Source organism: Drosophila subpulchrella, chromosome X (assembly GCF_014743375.2).
Source record: "Drosophila subpulchrella strain 33 F10 #4 breed RU33 chromosome X, RU_Dsub_v1.1 Primary Assembly, whole genome shotgun sequence".
In the NCBI taxonomy this organism is placed as follows: Eukaryota; Metazoa; Arthropoda; class Insecta; order Diptera; family Drosophilidae; genus Drosophila; species Drosophila subpulchrella.
Window position 1 is genome coordinate 8,236,115 of NC_050613.1, and position 22,589 is coordinate 8,258,703.

General features: G+C 42.1%; 4 protein-coding genes across 4 annotated transcripts in view; 1 reads left to right on the forward strand and 3 right to left on the reverse strand.

Moving 5' to 3' along the window:
• The window catches only part of LOC119556125 (centrosomal protein of 162 kDa), a 31,449-nt gene that overhangs the window by 1,272 nt on the left and 7,588 nt on the right, over nucleotides 1-22,589 (forward strand). The gene's annotated exons all lie outside the window — the stretch shown is intronic.
• Nucleotides 215-5,862, reverse strand: LOC119556126 (carboxypeptidase B). Its single transcript, XM_037868013.1, has 4 exons — nucleotides 5,485-5,862; nucleotides 2,167-2,596; nucleotides 1,946-2,099; nucleotides 215-1,233 (listed from the first exon to the last, which is right to left on the reverse strand). The coding sequence occupies exons 2-4, from the start codon at nucleotides 2,570-2,572 to the stop codon at nucleotides 456-458; spliced, it is 1,338 nt and encodes a 445-aa protein (XP_037723941.1). The 5' UTR covers nucleotides 2,573-2,596; nucleotides 5,485-5,862; the 3' UTR covers nucleotides 215-455.
• LOC119557172 (zinc carboxypeptidase A 1) lies at nucleotides 9,457-13,194 on the reverse strand. The gene is made up of 4 exons (XM_037869777.1): nucleotides 12,792-13,194; nucleotides 11,145-11,483; nucleotides 10,442-10,805; nucleotides 9,457-10,255 (listed from the first exon to the last, which is right to left on the reverse strand). The coding sequence occupies exons 1-4, from the start codon at nucleotides 13,192-13,194 to the stop codon at nucleotides 9,457-9,459; spliced, it is 1,905 nt and encodes a 634-aa protein (XP_037725705.1).
• On the reverse strand, nucleotides 14,272-19,741 carry LOC119556124 (microtubule-associated protein futsch). Its single transcript, XM_037868010.1, has 5 exons — nucleotides 17,195-19,741; nucleotides 16,944-17,132; nucleotides 15,649-15,790; nucleotides 15,054-15,579; nucleotides 14,272-14,565 (listed from the first exon to the last, which is right to left on the reverse strand). The coding sequence occupies exons 1-5, from the start codon at nucleotides 19,644-19,646 to the stop codon at nucleotides 14,272-14,274; spliced, it is 3,603 nt and encodes a 1,200-aa protein (XP_037723938.1). The 5' UTR covers nucleotides 19,647-19,741.

Genomic DNA, 22,589 nt, shown 5'->3' on the forward strand with positions numbered 1-22,589 from the left:
ATCTATTCTACTCGGAATTCTAATTTAAATCTACTGATTGGAATTATTTGTTGGGAAGATCTGCTGGTCAAATGAGTTCTCTGAAATAAGATTTTGATGAAGAACCAATGGGTTTCTCTGTCAGGACTTGGGGAACAAGGTACATAGCTCCACCCTTTTGAAACTATCCATTGTATGCCCATTATAATACCACCAAAATAAGTGTCCCCAGCGATTTATAGTAATAAATAGCGCAGATTTGTTTATTTCAAGCCGTACAGGATTCAAAGGATACAGCAGCCCACCCCAAACACACGTTAATTCTCAGTCACCAAAACAAGCACTCAAACAAACATAAATAATCCTTCAGACACACATGCACACACAGTTCGCAAACACACAAGGTGGGGGGTGTAAGAGAAAGCGACAGAGATTACAAATTACACCGAGATGCGGGGAAGATTAGGCGGCTCAATTCAACCGGACGAACTGGGACCAATGGCCTGGGCCACCGTCTCCGCCACTGTCCAACCCTCGAGCGCCGTGTCCTTGATGAAGCGCGGCGGCAGGACGAATCCGTAGGTTCCACGATCCCGCAGCTCAATGGTGTACACATATTTGACGCCCAGAGCGGCACGGCTCCAGTCGTCGGAGCCACCGCCTGCGATGCCCAGCACCTCGTGGGTAACCGCCGCCCTGTACGCCGTGCTCGTTTTCTGGACAATCCGCTCCGCAGCCAAGCTGGCCACTCGTTGCAGCACACTCGAATCCTTCACCTTGACGGCCTTGTACGCCCATGGATAGACGATCATCTGTCCGTAACTGTGGAACGTCAGGTACGACTCGAGATTGTATTTCCTCTTGGCCAGGAACTCGGCCACCGCTCGCGTCTCCCGCTCCGAAGCTGGCGAGGATCCGCGATAGGTGTCACTGCAGGGATTCGTCGAGGAACCATAGCCATTCCAGCCGATATCAAAGTTCCGGTTGAGATCGACACCGTTGCACTGAGCCCGTCGCGATGCAGAGCGATTCTTGCGCCACAGGCGATTCGTCGTGCGACTGTACTCGTAGCCATCGGGATTCATCACCGGCATAATGTACCAGGTCAGGCCGCGAATGTACGCCGGCTGGTTCTCCCAGTTGGACATCAGTTGGTACAGGATGAAGGTCACCGTGGCGGGACTAATCCATTCGCGGGCGTGGATGCCGCCGTCGATCCAGACCTTCTTGTTCTCGCGGGGATTCTCGGAGATTCTGGAGGGTATAAAAATAATGTTTTAGTTTGACTGTTTAGCAGGAAATTGGATAGGTTTTCTGGATGGATAAGGTATATAACTTATAAAACCCTAGTTTTGCAGTTTTTTTTTTCATCGAGGCGTGTTACTTTGATATTTCTTAGTGCCTAAAAGTGGGCTTTACATTTTTACATCCGTTGTAAAATGTTTTATATGATTGCATAAGTATGGGCCTTTGGTTTGATAGGTTTAGAAGTTAATATATCAAAGAATATAATGCCCTCTTAATTTATTGATCATTAAAAATAATGGTTGTTAAAACATATATTTTACAGATAGTATTGAAAAGTCTCGCGGTTTTAATTGCAATCAATTAATTCCAAACTGTGGGTGTATACTACCTAAAATATTGTTTACAAGTAGTTAAGGGAATATATAGTTTTTCCTATTTTTAATTACTTTTTGTGAACAAAATCATTTGTTTCACAGGAGTATGATTACGTAATATTGAACAGCCCCTAATTATAAAAAATGCATTGCCATATATTATGAGCTACATTTCTAGGTATTGGCTTGAAAAATATGACTTAGGTAACCCGTTTAAAAAAGTAATACTGCTTAAATACTTTTAAGAAATCCATTAACTAACTGGTGTTACAATATCCAAGCCGGAAAATATTAATTTAAAGTGCCGGACAATGTGTTTTAGCTTAACTAATGCTTACACCTACCTGAGCACTTTCAGATCTCGACCCTCGGCCGTTTGGCCAATGGTGTACAATCGCACAATGTTGGGGAACTTGGTGCGGATCTCCCGCATAAAGCTATAGATGGTCTCCAGATCATGGTAGTCCTTCCAGTGCATGCTGCTCCTGGCCGCCTTTTCTGTGGGGTTTTCCCAATATATATTTAATAAATATATGAGATACCCATGCCGTTTAACACCACTTACTCGTTCTTTTGCCGTGGGCGAATGAACTGCCCTGGATGCCGTCGAGCAGCTCCTCATCGATCATTGATTGAATGTTGTCGGACAAAATCTGGGGATCCAGGCGATGGGCGGACAGAAAGCTGCGCGCCGCCTTCAGTTGATCCCTGGCAATGGAGATGTCCAGGAATTTGGAGTTCTCCTTCCAGATATTGCCGCCGAACTTTTGCTCCAGCATTTGACCCACGGGCACTCGGTGTTGCATCGCCTCCGAGATGTTGTAGATCCGCCACAGTTGCGCCTCATCATATCGCTGGGGAATCTCGTTGACTTCCAGCTGGGTGAGATTGGAGGGCATCGTCTCGGCGGCTGAACTGGCTGCCATCGCCGCCATAAGGAGCAGCACCAGCAGATGAGTTTCTTGCGTCATCTTTGTGTCTATCAGCAGGTTGACCTGGAAAAGCAATTCCCTTATCAGTAATCAGTAATCAGTGAGATGTTATCACTGTAAGCAGCTTCATTAATTGGGTTCCGATCAGTGTTCAAGGAAAAACAGGCCTTGGAAAGCCCCAGTCTTTGGCCAAATATACAAATCGAAAGCTTCAAACAGCCGATGTCACGATTTTCATATTGTTATTTATGGACTCTATTGAGCTACTAGTTGCTACCAACAAGTGGTAATGACCATTGTTAAACTCTAAAGGTTAAAATAGTACACGCTTGTTTAGTTTGCAATAAAAACACGCTATTTATGACCGAAGTGCTTGCTTTTTAGAGTCATCTGTAGTTGGAATATAAACAAGCCTTGAATATGTCGTTTTTTTTTTGTTTACCATCTAAACATTTCACTAGCCAATTTGCAAATGGAAAACCCTGCTAAAGTCCAATATCAGACTTTATTTCTAATATGGTTTATTTTAATGGTTTTGAAATATAACCTTGTTTAACAGCAATTGCAATGGAACCAATCGAACATCTAACCCAGCCGTTCAGGTTGCGAGAACTGAATGCAAAACGAAACTAAAAGCAAACTCCAACTGGTATCAGGGAAAATAATAATGGTTACAGAAAAAGTTCGTCAAATTACCCGCCACAAAAAAAAAGCAAACAAAAAAATACAACAAATGTTTCCGTTTCATTGTTAATGGTTAGGGTTATCTAGATGTGTGACTTACTCGTAACCCTGTTTTTTTTGTGTCTGTCATTGCCAATAAGTAATTAAACATACTAGATAACGCTAATAGTTTTGACATGTTTTTCATGAAAACACGCATGAGTTTTAGAATCTTAACTTAAAAATCCCAAATAACACTTCTTGATTAACTTAATTTGGAGATTAAAATCAGTTTATATTCGTAATGATGATCATTCCACACTAATCAAAATTTCAAAAATTTCAAAAATATATTTCAGACATTGCTTTGAAAAAAAGGTTTTAAAATCTCATCTTAAATGAAGATCCTTATATCTCAAATAATATTTTTTTTTGGGTGTATTAAAACTTGCATTTCATACAGGCAATCAATTTGGATTTTCAGTAAACAAACGAATATCTCAACCAATTTGCATTGTTTTACGGATTCCAGTGGCGATCGATCGTTTGGATCGTTCGATCCGTGAGTCCCCAGAATTCTCGAAGTTCCGGGGGCGTGGGGCTCATTGTGGATTTTATTGACTCAATCAGTGTTTCGTGTTCCTGTTCTCTCTGCTTTGTATGCACAATGATGGATGGGCTAACTACTGCGTCTTAGTTACTGGACCCTAAGATCTGGATTTTGGGCAAACAAACTTTTCCTGGTCATCATACCGATTTCGAAACGCCGTTTTTAACGCTTCTGTGCTAATTTCCCTGGCCCGTTTTTTAGGTTTTGTTTTCATTTTGGTTTATTTTTATGGATGCGTATTTGTATTTTCGTGTTTATTTTCTTTTTATTGCCAGGCAGAAAGTGGCACTTGAACGATGGAGAGGGTCGTCTCCGTTTCTCCGAGTCTCGTAGTCTCCGAACTCCGAGAACTGGTTCTCAGATCTCGGATCTCGGGAGTCGAATGTGGAGTACAAACACAGTTTCGGATTGGGTTTCAATCGCCGCTGTTCACCTCGACCTTCGTGCCCCCGTTCTCCTTCCATTAACTGAGTCGTATATACCTGCATTTCATTCCGAAATGTAAACAATTTTAGAATACATTGTAGACTTGACTCTGAAGCTGCGAGACTAACATTTTGATCTTGAATTATTTTAAACATTAAACCTTTGCGCCTTGAGATGAAATTCAAAATTAAGAGACTACTGGTCTTAAGTTCAAACCAACTAGTGTATTACCCACTTCTTTAAATCGTGCTCTATATATTTGCAACATTCAAAATAATCTCTCATATATTCAAGTATTATATCGAAAATACTGAATCCTAAACGATAAAGATATTCTGAGAGGTTAAAAAAGATGTCATTTGTTTTTGAAATTAAGGGCTGTATAACCGTAGTGTGTTCCACTTTACACACAAACAAAAAATATGGACGAAAGACGTAAAAAATTTAAACTTGTTCCGTTTAGGGGCCAAAAAATGTAAGTCAAAACCTGTTGAAAAATGAAGCCGCTGCATTTTGCACTTCCTCGTTCGCTGAACAGCTTTAAATACATTTATTTGTATGTAATCTGGCCTCCCTTTGGTTCATGGTGTCTTTCCTGATAATATTTGAAATATGTTCTACATTTCAACGTTTAAGTCTCGCTCGTTTTGCAATTCTTCCGTGTTCTCCCACATTTCTTTCTTTCTTTCTTGATTCTTCAAACTGTTATTTCTTTCTTACTACAGATTTTTTCGAAATCTCAAAATCGTTCAGACTCATCAATATTTACTCCGAATGCTTTTTCCTTTTCTTATACGGCGAATTCTTCTGATGGCTCCCATAAATTATACATTAATAAAACGCATTGTTCATCAATTATCCCTCTTCCTCGTTCTTTATTCTTTTTTGTAGAATCTCGAATCATTCTCCTTCAATGTTCATCCTCATTTATAAGGAATTCTCCCTTATTTATGCACGGTCATCCCTTTAGTCTTCTGCAGTTTTTCTTCACTTTTATTTAATCTCAATTCTTCTTTCTTTTAATAAGAGTCACCCCTCTTTCTTCTGCGGTGCCTGCATTTTCTCCTCCCCTTTCTTTGCTACTCCCTTTTCTTCAGTAACCTTCGCACTTTCTTTGATAAACTCCCCACTTTCTTCCGAATTCTTCTCCCCGCTCTTCTTCAGTCTTCTCTTGAGTTCTTGCCCTTCTTTTTTTCGTTTTTTTTTGTGCTTTTCACTTTTTTTTTTGAATTTTGGTGTCTTTTTCCCTTACCGTTTTTTTGTTGTTGTTCGGGATGCTGAGGCGCTCTTCCAGTTCTTCTTCTTCCAGTTGCCGGCTCTTTGAGAGCGAGTGCAATTTGCGAACTTGTGGGTGTGTGTTTGTGTGTGTGGGAGAGAGTGTATCGCGGCCTGAGCTTCAAACTTCGACTAAATGCTGCTTGTATGCGCTTCAATTTTATATTGCCGCTCTGTCGGCGCAAGGGAGCCGTTATCCAAAAAAAAAATATAAAAAAATTTAAAAAAAAAAACGGAAAAAACACAATAAACGAAACCGAGAATTACAAAACAAAAACCACAACAACAACAAAAGGGGGAGCCCAAGAGTGTTGTAAATTTTCGCGCTGACCGACGACCGATCTTTAAAGCGATCGTCGCGTAAATGGAAATTGGAAATGGAAACGGCAGCGACGCCGGCAGCGAGGCAGCAGCGCAGCCGCAGAGGTGGCGGCGGCGAGAGAAGAGGAAGAGTGGCTAGAGAGAGAGGGAGAGAGGGAGAGGAGCTGCTCCCCCCAAATGCTCCACGCACTCGCGCTGCCTCTTTCTGGCTGCCTGCATCCCACTCAGGTGAGAGGGGGCGAGAGGGAAAGGGAGAGAGAGAGAGAGAGAGAGGCAGAATGCAAGGCCCACGCCCACGCAAGCAGCTGTCTCGCTTGCACCCGCGACATTGACACTTTGACTCACTCACACACATCGAGTTGCACTCAAATGCATTTAACGGTTTCCCATAGGAGGAGCTGTCCACTTGCTGATACATCAGCTAAACAAACAAAGTGATCAAGGCATGATGAGTCACGGGTTCAGTCACGGAATTCTTGTTCTCTTACCAGGTATTTCCGGTGATAAGGAATGTGAGTTCCCGTCTTTGAAGACATATTATTTTTATCATGGAAGGTACATAAGCAAGTGGTCAGCCTTTGTTGGTCTAAACCAGCCCACAGGGGCTGACCACTTGCTAATACATGATAAAATCAAAAATAATAATCAACAGTCTTGAAATTCTTTTTTTCTTATCCGGAATTTTCAGCGATAAGGAATGTAAATGATGTAAACAAAAACACTTTGCACTTTGGAAAACAAAATATATTTTATCGGAAACCGGTTTTTAAAACTAACAAGGGCGATTGTGTCAATATATCAATATCGTTTTGTTAACCTGGTAATAAAGACAACATCAGTCACCGGTTTAACCTTGGAATTCTTTTTTCATATTCGGAATTTCCAGCGGCAAAAATTTAATTTCCGTGTTTTAAATTATTTTAATTTTAGGAATTTCATTACTGTTATCAGTTTTCAATAATATTATTCTCCGTCGTCCCACAATGGTTATCTTGAACTTGCTTGAAGACCCAGGGGTGGCTGCCCACTTGCTAATTTGTTTCTTGTTTATGCCCAAGTGGTCTAAACATGAGTCACGGGTTAAAGCACAGAATTCTTTTCTTGCAATGAGGGATTTTCAGAGACCAGAACTTTGTGAGACATTCATTTCTGAAGATCTGTCTATATATTTCAAATAATCCATTAGTCACGTAGCTTTGTAAATAAAAATGTGACAAAACATTTAATGGAAAGGTTTTTTCTTCCAAACTTTATTAAGGCAAAAGTTTAAAAGCTCGTAAATTAAAAATATACTGTTTAATGAATCATTTGATTTTGAATACATTACTTTTTTATGGTTTTTTCAAGTTTTTACCTATCGATGGAAACTCCCAGCGCATAAAAATGTAAAGGTGCAAAGCTGTCAATCCCGACATTCGAGCTTATCTCATCTTTAATCATTACAATCATCGACTGTAATTGCTTATGATGGAACATGAATCAAATGTAACGGAAATGCCAATAAAAAATACAAGAATTACAACGCGTTGGCAAGTGTAAAATTTACGTTTACATGTATGTACATATATATATACATCCATCTGTTTTTTTAACAGCAGCTGATTTCTGAACACAAGTGCGATTGTAAATTGTATTTTCAATTGTATCACAAACTCAAAATCACCGCATGTGTGTGTTTATTTAATGGATTGTGTGTGATTGTGTGACGGGGCGATTTTGACCCACTTGGCGAGTTTTACTTTCTTTCGCCTTTGATCACCTGTCCCCCCCCTCCCCCAACACACTTTTTTTTTGCCGCCAGGCATTATTTATTTTTTATTTGTTTCTGACTTTTTTCCGGTGTTTCACTGATTTTTTTTGTATTTTTTGTGGTACCCAGATTTTCACTTTTAACCCTTTTTTCGAGAGTTTGGCCCCACAATGGAAGATTTTTTCAGGGCACCTTTTTTTGTCTGCTGCTGGTTCATTGATCAGCAAATGCTGGTTACACAAAAAAAAAAAGAAAGGAATTGGGGCACTTTTAAAAAGTTTAAAAAAAAATGTTAATTTGAATGGAGTACTTTATTTTATAATAATTAAATATTATTATTTAAAGATGTTAAGCGATAGTTTTATAATATTTAATATTTTATATAAAAACATTTTTTTCAAACTTGAAGTCTAAGAAAAATGCTAGATAATCTAAATCTTTATCCAAAAAAAAAAATAAAATATACATTTATCTTTTTTTTTTTAAATAGCAGTTCTAAAATAATTTAATTCTTTCTGTGCTGAAATTTTTCATCGTTCTCTTTCTTAATGGTTTCTGTGGCAGAGGTTTTTGTTTATATATCTATACATATTTCTTTTAATAACTTGTTTGTTTTTTGTTTATTTTCATTATCGCTTAAATCACTTTCTTCGGTAGCTGAAAGCTTTGACTTTGACTTTGGCGGCAGGCGGCGATGGCCGCGGGCCTTTCGCTTAATTTCTATATGCATGCACAAAATAAATCCAATCAAATATGCAACAACAAGATATAACACAAAAAAAAAGATAAATATATAAAGCGGCAAGAGCTGAAAAACAAAACATCGCAAGCGTTGTGGTTCGAGCTTACTGGTTTTTGAAACGCGATTGAAAGTGAAAGTTGGGGCTCGCTCTCGTGCTCTCTTTAGCTCTCTATGGCCGCCCCTCTTTCTCTCAGCTTTCTATTTGGCCAGCTGAGCATTCTTCTTGGCCATATTCGCCTTTTGGCCAGGTTTACATAAGATCGTTAATGGATAATGCCATTTACGAGACGCGCGATTGCGAAATCGGTGATCGAAATTGGCAGCGAATCAAACACGTGGCTCCCAAATAACAGTAAACGGTTCTCTCCCTTAACCCTCCACCACCCCTCCGAAGAAGGGCCCGAAGAGAGTGCAGAAGAGAATGGCCCACAATCCGGAGAATTCGGTTTTGGGCCAACTTTACGAAACTGTTCTACGCGGGAGCTTTACCTGCCCACTTTAGCCTGAAAGTATGCAGTTTAAATATGCGAAAAATATATTTATGATATTTTAAATTGTTGATGGCTCATAATCTTTCATAATCTTTCTCTTTCTCTTGTTTAGTTTGTAAGAAAAAGCCAGCGATTTTTATTGCCAAATTCAGAAGTTCTACCCCTTTTAAAAAACAGGGTTATTATATTTATGAAGCTAGAAATGAAAACCCAATAAGAAATGCAAAATAAAAATTATTTTTTGATGGCATTTTTAAATTTTGCCAATAATACAAGCCAATCTATCTGCACTAAAAATATGATATATATTCTAGATTTTTTTGACATCCAAAATGTAATAATTTTTATAAAAATTCTTTTAAATAATCATTTGGGACTACCAGAAAAACATCAGGAAAACGCTTTACGCTATTTGTTGATGTTATTAAAAGTCCACCTAAAATGGTTAGCTGTGCGACAAAATAACTTCTTAGATATATAACTATTCCCAAAATAAATATGTTTATTTATAGAGCAAATTTAAATTAAATAAATAAATTAAGAGGCTAATAAATACAGGGTTTTTCTTGGGCATAGCCAATCCCAGTTATCCATTTCCGTTGCTGATTTAACATATGCTACATATTATTGTGTTCAATGGAGAAGCTACTCCAATTGCTGGGCGATGGTGCGCAGAAATTCGAAGACCTCTTCGCCAGACTCCACGATATAGTGCGGCGGCAGTAGATAGCCGTAGCGTCCCTGATCCTTGAGGAACATGTTGAACACCAACTGGGGTTCGATGCGATCCTGCACCCAATCGGCGGAGTTACCCGGTCGTGCCAATTTCTGGTTGTAACTGGTGCCCGAGGAGTATTCCGCTTGGTCCAATCGCCTGAGGGCAAGAATCGCCCTCCTTGCTGTCTGCTTGAGATCCCTCTGATTCTCCGTCACATAGTCCGCATCGCCCCAGGGATAGGTAATCGTCTGGCCATAGCCACTCAGGGATACATAGGCGCCCAAGTAATCCCGCATTCCGGTGAGGAAACTTCGCAGATCTCTGCTTTCCGGTTCGGAGAAGCTCTCGGCTCCACGATAGAGATTCTGGCAGGGATTACTCGTCGAGCCGGTGCCGCCCCAACCGTACTGGAAGTTCCGGTCCAGATTTACGCCGTAGCAACCGCTGGCACTGTCGTAGCCCCGATTTTTGGTCCACAGGCGATCCGTGTGGCGCGAGTATTGGTAACCATCGGGATTGGCCAGTGGCAGGAAGTACCAGTCGATGCGGCGCATCGCTTTATCCGCCCTGCTTTGCCTTTGACCTTGACCCCGACCCTTTGGCCTGGCCCACAGATGGGTCAGCTTGGATATGGCGTAGGTCAGGGCGGCGGGACTCAGCCAATCCCTTGCCTGCATTCCCGCATCCACGAATACCGCCCAGTTGTCCGGATTGCCATTGGATACCCTTTAAAAAAGAAAACAAGATTAGTTAATTGGAACCTCTGCAGATTTGAAAACCTTTATAAAGGCCTCTAAAAGTATGCATCACTATATATGGAAAATCCTAAAGAATTCACGGTCTTCTGTACCGCATACTTTCAAACGCATTTTTATCTGATTTTTCTTGAAAAGATAGTAATTTTTAACGCACCTGATTACCTCCAGGGGGCGCTTGTTGCGCGTTACCCCTATTTGGATTAGTTCCACATTTTCCGAATAGGTTTCCAAGAGAGTCTGCAAGAACTGCTGGATATCGGCATGATCATGATAACGCCGCCAGCTCATCAAAGATCCCGGTCTTTCCATCCACGGCAAAGAATTGTTACGCACAGAATCCAAGGGATGATCCGCAGCCGGAACTTCCACGTAGGTCTCATCAATGGCCGATTCGATGTCGTCGATCATTATGTTGTAGCTGAAGCCCACCTTCTCCATGAATTTCTTAGCATCGGCCACATTGCGTTGCTCGATGAGGATGTCGATGCCATCCTGGTTGATATTCCACACTTCGCTGCCTAAAATGAGTTATAAATTATAGTACATAAGTCTTAATAGGATTTTATGGGGAGCTCTTAAGAGTTACTAAAGGGTCTTGATAAAGAGCGGGACTGTATGCCATTATAACATCGGAATGTTCTATTACATACCCTGTTTCTTGGAATTTTCTTTATCCCTTATACAATATGTAAGGACAAAAACTGAATAAGGTTATATTAACATGCGATAACTTATAAAGGTTTTAGGTTCGAAACACAAATCGGATAGTGACCAATATGCTTTGTTAACATGTCTCGTAAATATTTAAGATATGACTAATGCTGTTGATATTTCAAACTCTTTCTGTGTGTCTATACCAAAGTGCCGCCAAAGGGCCCTGAGTTCGGGCAGTTCCAGTCGGGTTTCATGGATTTTCCATAGCTGATAGCCGTAGTATCGCTGCACATGGCTGCCATTCCGGTAGCGCCTGTTGATCTGGTACGAGGATCCCGGTGAGAGGAAGTCGAAACGGCGCAGATCCAGAGGCGATAGCCACTGCAGACCCTCGAAGGTGGACTCGTACAGCTCGCTGCCGTTGAGGGTCAGCAGGGCCAGGGGCAGACCCGAGATTCCGGAGATCTCCGGCACGGAGACACTCCGCCAGAGCACCAGCTTCTGGCCAAGAACCGATCCCATGAGGGCCACAAACGTGAGCGCTTCCAGTGGCAGCATCTTCAAACTAAATCGTTAGTTGGCTTACTGGGCTCTCAGCTTTGGGTTCTGGACTAGCGGTTCTCTGATTTATGCCAAAACCACAAATTTATGCGTGCGAACGCGTGCTTAGATGGCCGAATTGACCTGACCTGCCTTGAACTGACCAGATCCCGCCCTAAAACCGCCGCTCGTTATCACAGACCGGGTCAAGAAAGTTGGTGTGGGAAGATACTGGATTTGAAATCCGAATAGTGTCAGTACATGTTTAGTTTTAAATATTACCTTTTTGCAGATTAGTATAGGGAAACTCTTCTTTGTAGGATTAAAAATAATTGATAAAAGATATTAAAATTTGAAATATACAAAAAGAAACAAAATAAAGCTAAGGAATTATAATAATAGTAAATCTTCAAGAATTGTGAATTTTAAAGAATACTAAGATTTTACATTTTTATTTATATTCAAAAAAGGATAGGTTTAAGGCAGGGACTGCAAATAACAGTTGTAATTTAAAAAAAACTTACAGGCGAAAGCCAAAATCAATTTTATTTTCTTATTACTTTTCTTTTGATCTTCGTATCATCACATTTGGTTAATATTCCCTTATAAAAAATAAGATTGAATATGGGCCTCGGGTATATCATATGACAAGTATTGATCCGAAGATCAATGGTAAATTTTCAATTTTTGAATGATATTTGGTTTAGATTAAGATTCTTAAAACCATAAAATAACTGTTAATTCTAAAAATGAACACATATCACAAATTTTTTAACCGTTACGACCTTACAAAGTATATATATTCTTGATCAGCATTACTAGCCGAGTCGATCTAGCCATGTCTGTCTGTTCGTCCGTTTGAACGCTGAGATCTTGAAAACTATAAAAGCTAAAAAGTTGGGATTTGGCATGCAGAGTTTATTTCCGCATAGTGCAGCGTAGTTAAAAGTGTAAATGCAATTTTGTTCTGAATATCAATATCAATCTTCATGCCAGAAATTGTCCAGGTCGGACCATCTATTAAAAAAGTTATAAGCATATTAAGAAATCTACACTAGGTGGCGCTGTTGCGGGGTGTGCAATATTGTGAGCCACAGCTTTGCTGCTACCATATTTCCATCTCCCTCGCACTCTCCTTAGGTGAGTAAAGGGTATCTGATAGTCGGGACCGTAGACTACAGCGTTCTCTTTTGTTTCTAGCACTATTTGCTTGACCCCAAGTGTTCTTCTAAGCCTGACAATTTCTCTTTTTTTTTGTTGCGGCTTGACGGACTTCTTAAAAGCCCTCCGGGCCATTGATTTTGACTCACCGAACAAAGCGACCACCTCGTTGAATTGGGCATCCGGTGAGGCCACCACCTGTCGCTCCTCGGGCTCCACCTCCTCCTCCTCGGGCTCCCGCTCCTCCATGGATGAGCCCCGGGTGGCATTAAAGTTGAGCTTCCACAGCTGCGCACCTCGATAGCTCACGTAGTTGGCATCCAGATCGCTGCGAAGCTCCGAGATTCTTTCCCGTTCCGTTGAGGGATTCGGCGACAAAGGGTTGAGATACCTCAGCAGGTGACCCACACCGCCGCCAAAGAATGGTAACCTCGTTAGCCGATTATCGGTGCGTGCTAAATCCAAATAGTTCCTACCGCCCACCTGTTCCATTTTCGCAGCAATTAGCAGCACCACCGGCAGCCACGCCCACTTCCAGAGAGGGGGGAGCATTTTATCAGAATTTAAGTTAAGATTGTATCTTTTTTAGTTTCTAGATTGTGGTGCGATCCATTGGACAGTTGGTGCGGATATAATGCGTTCGCAAAACGATCGGCAAGACGCAGCCTCCGGCTAACGGATTCTTGCGTTCTCAATTCTCTATTCTTCGTTCTCCGTTCTCCAGTCTTCATTCTTCAAGCCGCGTTCTCCTCCTCCGCTTCAGCCGCCCCCCCCTCCATTTCCTCATTATTCACCCGATTCCCCAATTAAGGCCAATGGATTTGCATATTGACGGAACGCTGGTGATTTTGATGCTTTTCATTTCGGACTTTTACTTTGGGTGAGGTGTGCTACCATCAAGACTGTCATACTGTTATATAGGCTAGAAGAGGGCGGCTACTGGTTATCTGGGAAGTGTTTATAAAGCATATATAAATATTATATTTTGTAGTAAGGTTTGATTTGTATATTTTGTTCGCGCAATTTTGTATCTTAATAAAACAGAAAAGTACTACACAGAGATAAACTATCCAAGAACATTGTTCTTGAATTGAGAGCATTCGTTCTTAAAAACCGTGTAAATTGAGTTTATTTTACAGCCTTTTGATAAGTATACACTAAGAACTTAACTAATAGTTTATTGTATGTACACAATGTACTTAAATACTGCCAATTCAACTTCATTCGAGCAAAATAAAAACATTTGCAACTTAAAAATGTCGTTCTATTTTTAAGAACATTTTCAACTCAGATGAGAAAGTCAGAATTTTCTCTGTGTAATAATCTATTTTTAAAGAAGATTGATTTATTTTTAACCGAAATGATCATAAATCGATGTTTGAATTTTTTTTGCCACCCCCCCCCCCCCCCCATTTAAAAACAATTTTTAATTTTTTACTTTTTAATAAACATTTTTCAGTCTATTTAGATGAGTTTTTGTTTTGTTTTTGTGTGTTCTTTTGTGTGTGTTCAATTTGTCTAGTTACAAGTAGAATAAATAAATAAATAAATAGTATTCATATAAATAGCAAAAAAAAAAAATCATTAGGATGATTTACAAAAAAATCGCATTGAGCTAAGTGGGCTGGACTAGTGGCGACGCCTCCGGCTGCCACTGCCGTTCCTGGCCACCGATTTGCCGCGTCCCTGGGCAATCGCCCTGGCCACCGTGTCGGCGAAGGTCACGCCATCCTTGCCATTGTACTGGATGAACTTGGCGGGCAGGACGAAGCCGTACCGTCCAGTGTCGCCCATTTCGATGGTGTAGGCGTACTTGATGCCCGCAATGCCCTTGGCCCAATCGTCGGAGCCTCCGGCGGCGGGGTACAGGGTTGTGGCGGAGGATCCCACCGTATACTTCACTCCCGTCGACTTGGTGATGCTCTAAAAAAATAAATTAAAAATATAATTTATCATTTGCACTGAATTTAAAGTTTTGGTAATATTGAAACACACATTCTTAAATGTATAACCCACAATATGATGGGACAGTTATTGAATTTTAAGTTTAAAAGGCTACTTATAACCTCATGACACTTACTTATTTTGACTAACTGACTGGGTTTATTGTAAAAAGAGTCTTTAACCTAAATATTTTTGAGTATATTAGCTGCCATGACTTTTTAAAATAAATTCAGTGAGTATGTCAAACTTTATGGCAGTATCATAAGGCCCTAAATGTTGTTTTGGATGTATGCATTATGATTTTATAAGATTAAGCCTTTAAGAACTTCAATCAACTTCTAAAATTATAATAAGATATGATGTAGACCCCATTTGAAAGACCCTTCAAATCTTAAATGGAGTAATCTTGATAATGAAAATAGGAAAATCTAAGAAATTTCCAAATATGTGATTAAAAAATAACTCACCGTTCCCGCCTGTCGCGCCACGCGATCAAGATCGGCACGATCCTGGGTTAGCTGGTAGTCGTAGCCCCATGGGTACAGGATGTACTGGCCGTAGCTGTGGAACGAGAGGTACGCCTGGAAGGTCTCCCTCGGGAAACCGCTGATGAACTTGGAGATATAGAAGGTCTCTGGCTCGGAGAAGGCCTTGCTGCCGCGATATGTCTGAGAGCAGGGACTGGCGGAGGTGCCCTTGCCGCCCCATTTGTAGCCAAAGTTACGATTGAGATCCACTCCAGGACACTGGCGTCCATGGGCACGCATATTCTTGCGCCAGAGGCGATCGGTGGTGTGCGAGTACTCGTAGCCATCGGGATTGGCCACCGGATGGATGTACCAGTTGATGCTGCGCATATGCTCGGGCAGATCCTCCCAGCCCTCGACCAGCTGGTTGGCAATATAGGTGACCGTCGCCGGACTGATCCATTCGCGGGCATGCATGCCACCATCGATCCAGACGCCAGGATTACGGGCATTGCCATTGGAAATCCTGAATGGGTTAGAACATTGTAATATTATGAATTGCCGGAATCAATCTCTAACAGGGGACCACACTCACTTGAGAATCTTCAGGGGTCGCTTCTCCACCGAGTAGCCAATGATTTCCGTTGAGCAAATATCCGGATAGGTCTTGGCCATGTAGTCAATGAAGCCATGGATGTCCTCCAGACGATGGTAGGCCTGCCAGGTGAGACGGTGTCCTGTGATAGGTGTAAAATAGAGAAGATTTGTTAGTATGATGTAGTATAACCCCCGGGGTTCATTCAACTTGCTGTCAATTGGTGGGGAGGGCAGATAACCTGACCCTCAACTTGAACCCTTAACCCCCGAAGGTGGGCATCTTGGTCTTGGCGTCGTCTGGCGCCCTCCGTTTCGCCGGCTATCGATTAAACAATAGCGTCTTGCAAGGACCTGTCTTTTTTTCCGGGTGCGTTTTTTGAGTATTCCCCTCCCACATTTTGGAGTTGGGGCCTTCGTGGCACGTGGCACGTTCCTATGGCAAAGCCACTTTGCGCTTGATGACTTTTCACACGCCCCTCGCCGAGTGCATTAAACGCTCGTTTGCGGCGACACCTCGCAGGCGAAAAAGGGGTGGCATCGGCCCACCGCCTGATTGCACCACCTGTCACTCAAAGTCTCATACCCAGCACTCAATAAATAAATAATATATAAAAAATGGGGAAATATGCCTTCGCTCTGCGATTTATAGGTGTACACAGCAAAGAAATTCTGGTTTGAAAAATCTTCAAACCATATTTTGGAGATCACAAGGTCTTTGAATTCTGTGATTTTTCAAAAGCACCTGTTAAAGTGGCACTTTCAATGCTATACAAATTTATCAATTCTGTACAAATTTTGTATCAATTTAAATATCTCCGGAGAAATAGGGTCTGTGAGCTTTTTATCTTTCCACTTTTTAGGATTGTTTATGATAACATATATATCATTTTCCATGATTTCTTACTCCTTATAAAATCCTTCTCATTCATTTTTGGCTCATTCCGATCTCCTTTCGCATTCACTTACCCTTTCTAATCTGAAGATCTCATTTCTATTTTCTCCTTTATGAAAAGTATGGATACTAATATTTTCCATGACTTCTTACTCCTTATTAAGTCCATACTTATTTCCAAATTATTCCCAAATCATCCCTCATTCATTCCTAACTAATTCTGAACTCCTTTCGCAATAACTTTTCCTTTCTATTTTGGAGCTTTTATTTTTCATTCCCCTAGTAAAGGGGAATTCATGATATCTTACTTCTTTTCGATATCCATACTCATTTCATAATCATTCTTCAGCCATCCCAAACTCGTTCCCAACTCATTGCGATCGTGTTTTGCATTCACTTACCCTTTCTGTTCTGGAGTTCGGCGATCTTCTCCGCTGGGGGATTCTCCTTTTCGATGACGTGTTGCAGATTGTCGATGAGAACAATGCGGGAAAGATTGGCAGCGCGAATGTGACGTTCGGCGGCGGCCAAAACCTGGGGTTTCAGCAGATAGTCCACCTCCTGCTTGACCTCCTTCCACAGTTGACCATCTAAAAAAAGCGAAAAAATATGATTAGTTAGGGATTTTATATTGTAAAGTAAATGTACCCACCATATTTGGACTGCAGTTCATCGGCCATTCGCTTGTCCTTGTCGGTCTGGACCACAATGCGCCACACTTGGGCGCCATCATAGCGTCTCAGATGGGCATTAACAGGGGATTCCTCCTCCGTCTTGGGCAAATCCGTTTCCGATGGCTGTTGTTGCAGGAACGAGGCGTTCACGTAGTTGAGCACACTATCCTGGACCTGGATGGGCTGCGATGGCACCTGGGGTTGGGACACCACCATGGGTATGATGGTGGTCAGCAGGGAGGATTCGGCGGGCTTGGTTTCCTTCTCCGGCTGCTGGACTTCCTTCTCCACTTCGGGTTCGGCTTGGGTGGAGTCGGATTGGATCTCGTCTTGGGCTGGGGTTTCAGCAGGGGTTTCAGCAGCGGTTTCAGCTGGGGTTTCAGCAGGGGTTTCAGCTGGGGTTTCCGCAGGGATTTCAACTGGGATTTCAGCTGGAGTTTCAGCTGGGATTTCAGCTGGAGTTTCGGCAGGGATTTCAGCTAAAGTTTCGGCAGGGATTTCAGCTGGGATTTCAGCTGGGATTTCAGCTGGGATTTCCGCTGGGATTTCCGCTGGGACTTCATCAGTAGTTTCATCAGCGGTTTCAGCTGGAATTTCAGCGGGAGTTTCAGCTGGAACTTCAGCGAGGATCTCAGCAGGGATCTCAGCAGGGATTTCAGCAGCGACTTCATTAGAGACTTCAGCTGGCGTTTCCTCAGGTTTCACTTCGCTGATCACCGGCTGAATCTCTGCATCATTCTGGGTCTCCTCCTCTGGCTTGGCTTCCTCTTGCGCCTTGACTTCCTCCTCTTGCTTGGATTCCTCTAGGGGCATAGCCTCATCCTCCTTCAGAGTTTCCTCCTCAGGCTTGGCATCCGCAACACTTTCAGCCGGAGCCATTTCCTCTTGCACTTGCTGTTCCTGAGCGATCTCAACTGGTTCGGCATTCGAGGCTGGGACAGACTCTTCCTCTGCCTCATCGGCCAGGGTGAGCTGCTCGGGTTCCTTCTCCTTTTGCTGCTCAACTTCCGGAATTGCCTGCTCATCGATGGCTTCTGTGACTGGCAGCGGCTGTTCCTCCTCGGTTTCCTGCTCTGGCTCCTTATTCTCACTGGCCTCAGCCAATTCTTCGGGCACCAGGTTGTCCATGGCGGCGGTCAGACCATCTTCGATGCCCTCCACCAGGGTTTCCATTAGAGAGGCCTCCGTGGTGTCCACCTCGTTGTCGCTGGCTTTCTCCACTTCGGCTTCGGGTTCGGGTTCCTTTTCTGGCTGGGATTCTGCCTCGGGCTGGACTTCCATTTCTGGATGGGATTCAGCTACTGGTTGGGCTTCCTCTTCTGGCTGGGATTCAGCTTCTGGCTGGACTTCCACTTCTGGTTGGGATTCAGCTTCTGGCTGGGACTCAACTTGTGGATGAGATTCGATTTCAGGTTGGGATTCTGCTTCTGGCTGGGATTCAACCTCCGGCTGAGTTTCAGCTTCTGGCTGAGATTCAACCTCTGGCTGAGATTCATCTTCATGCTGGGCTTCCATTTCTGGTTCGTCCTCAACCTCTGGCTGAGCTTCAATCTCTGACTGAGCCTCATTCTCTAACTTCTTTTCTGGCTGGAATTCCTCTGGTTGCACCTGTTCCGGCTGAGTTTCCGATTCCTCGGGCACCTGATCGTCCATGTGCGTGTCGGCTTCCTTCTCCGTTTCCTCGAGCACACTTTCGGTGGCAGTGGCAGCTGGAGACTCCTCATCCTCTGCTTGATCATCTTGGATGGCAACTGGTGCCGCCTCTGTGGCCAAGTCCATCGTTTGCTCCAACTGAGCCTCCTGGCTAAGGGGCTTCATCAATACCACATGCTCCTCGATGGACTCGGGCTGCTGATGATCGCTGTCCACATCGTGTTCCGTTTCTGGCTGGGATTCGGCCATCATAATGTCGCTGGGCAGCTCCACCAATTGCATAGCTGGACTGGAGTCACTCTCCAGCATCAGCATGTCGGAGGAGGAGGAGGAGGAGGAGGATAAACTGGAGGGATCCGATTCGGGATCGGCTTCGATGGAGTTGCGATTCACGTGCTCGGTGTCTTCCAGTTGGCTGGCCACCGTTTCGGGCACCAGCATGTACATGTCCGAGGAGTCCGCAGAGGGAATGGAGGTGAGCTTCATGTCGTCCACGAGGACATCCTGCTGTTGCTGATGCGATTGCTCTGCCGGCAGCTCGTTCCTCTCGAGGGCCAGGCGATCCAGCGACATGGACGCCACTTGGCCAACGCCAAGGATGAGGAGCAGGGAGCCAATGGTGAGCATTCTTTTGGGGGAAATCCCCTCGTTGGCAGCGTTGCCACGCGATCTCGCGTTGTACATCTTAGCGGGATCTGACTGTGAACCGTAATGAGACATGTCCCATTGGTGGAGTGGCGCTTTTATACCAACGCTGGGAAAGTATTGCCATTTCATTTTCGATATTTCTCTCCGCGCTGCCGGCCGAGCGGCTCCGCTGCAGTCGGCGTCGCTGCCCGCTTACACTGGCCATCACAGAGTGGAACTTGTTATGTATGTTAATGTCTTCAAAGTGTCCAATCCAAAGCCCGTGGCTCGGCTCTCTTCCTTGTGAGAGACCATCGTTATGTTAATCCCCCCCCCCACCTCTGAGCAAGTGTCATCGGCATAACCATACCATACCATATCTTATATCTTCGCCTCTGATCCCACATTTCCATATCGACGGGTCACCCGCTCTCGCTTTCTTTCAAGATCGATGCAAAGCATAACCAGAAATTGTGATAAGCAAAATGTATTCAATGCTATAACAGATCAAACTAGAGATATACCCCGAAATGCCCGAGAAACGAAACATGGAATCTATGAATAACTTATGCAAATAGCCAAAATTTGTGGTCCTGTATTGTTAGGTTGGAAATTCATAATTAAATGTAATTATATTTGTAAACAAACAGGCTATATAATTTATTAATATTTAAAAAAGACTTCAAAAGATGTATAAGCAAAGTCGCAGATAAGGGGAATCATTCCATTAATCTGTCATAGATACCTATAGTAATCAATGGGTTAAGAGACTGGTTGCTTTGCATTTCCTTTCAACAATTAAGTATGCCCGAGTGTCTGATTCCGTAAATAACTTTTCCTCATTTAAATATTGATAAATACTAAATGTAGCTCTCCGTAAGTGCCATCAACTGTCGCAATTATCGACTGCTCGACTTTCTATATGCACAGCAGCTCATTCTGAAGATCCATTTCCATATCGATCTCGATCTGAACCGCTGAATCAGCTGGGGCCTCAATCAATAATCGATGTCAATTGGCAATTTCGTGTTAACCGCACTGCTTATTGTCGTCGGAATCGATGTTGGACAGGTTAATGGCTATATACCTGCATTTATATGTATTTATTGAACGAGTGCAGCAGAACGCACCCGTGATTCCTCAGATTTGGCACACAAAATCACACGCAGATCGCCTCTTATTTGTTTATTTTATTTTTTTTGTATCTTATTTCATTTTGTGTGTGTGTTGTGTTGGCGCGCTTTAAAAGTTTCCAATTCGCTCATTGACATGATTTCTGAATAAGTTGCTGTGTCGCCGGTCTGTTTTTGTATTTTGTGTGTGGCTTGTATGGGTAGATTGCCAGTACCCACGCTCTGCTCTCTAATCAACCGCACCTCGTCGGCGGGCAAACAATTGCCGGTGGTTTATTGGTGGCGGTCCCATTGCCGCTGTTACCGCTCCTTTCACTTTATAAGTGGAGTTTATCAAATGACAATTGAGGAAGAGCGAGAGTTCAAGTAATTGCAAAGCGGGCAGCGCAACAACACACATCGAAATCGCCATTGCCTGGGTCAAGTAGTGAAATTGTCCTTAATAGTTATCCCCTGTCTGTCTGTACTTATAGTTTATCGATCGAATCGACCGACATCTGGCGGTTGGCAAGTGCCACTCGATATTTACCCCACTCTTTAGCACCTGACTGCAAATGTATCTAATGGTTGCAAAAATATTTTAACGTTCATTTCGCGAATTGGTGCTAATTAATTGGCAATCAGATCTTCATTAACTATTCAAGGCTTAGACTAATTATAGGTCTAAGCATTTCGTTTTATTTATTATTAGTTCGATTAAAACCAAAACAACTGATTTTTGTTTTTTAAGATATAAAAGCTTTTTCATTAACTATTAAAGGCTTTAACAAATTATTTAAACAAAAAAGTTGTCTTATATTATTTATTAATTAACAAGAGAAAAAACTATAGTCGACGACTATCAGATATCCGTTACTCGGCCAAGAAAAAGCGCCACCTATCGTTCATTCCTATCATAGGTGGCGCTAAAATATATCTCCATCCCTCTCGCACTCGATTGGGTTTGCTAATTATTTATTATTGTTTGGTTATAAATTTTTAATGAACAGTCCGATTTGAGTAATTTTTGGCATATAGATGGGTATTGATATTAAGAACAAAATCTCAATTATATTTTTACAAAATATTAAAAAATGTGAGCGCTAGACGGGTTATAGCGTTATGAACGATGGTGAAGGTTGGAGGGGGCGTATAATCCTGCTAAAAAAAAAACTTGCACAGCGCATAAAACAAAAGAATCTACATGCCAAATCTCAACATTCTGTCTCCTATAGTTTCCTAGATCAGACGGACTCCGCTAGTGATCCTGATCAAGAATATACATATGTATATACTTTTTGGTGTCGGAAACGCTTCCTTCTACCTGTTACATACTTTCCAACGAATCTAGTATACCCTTATACGCTACGAGTAACGGGTATAAAAATGGCGTTGTACTTAAAATGGTATTGTGAGTTCGTTGCCTAAGTCTTTCGTTTATTTCTTATCAGTTTAATTAAAACAAAAAATATAAATATATGTTATAATTTTATATATTTATTTTATATAACAAGATTATTATTATCTTTTGAAAGCATAGCCTAAATAGCCCAATTAAAAAGAAGTTTTTTTATTAATTAAAGTAAAAAAATACTTATTACAAAACATGGCCTTGTGAGTTCGTTGTCTAAGTCTTTCGTTTAGTTTTGTAAAATTTGGATTATTGAAAGTACACTTATTATCAGTTATTATTTGTACCAATAAAAGAACAAAAAAATTTTAATTTAAATTTAAATTAATGGTGGATGGTTTGCTTTATTTAAGTAAACCAATATTTATTATACCATTCAAATCTCTAACGAAGTAGAACCAATTCCAATTACCAGCCCAAATAAGTTCACACACCTCAAGCCGATTTCAAAGTGGAAAGTGTCAGCTCCATAAAATTCACAAAAGCATGAATGGAGTGAATGGCGCAAACGGTGGAAGGTGTACGATGCTTTTCAGGTAGATTCTACTACCAAGTTGGCGGCGCACTCGA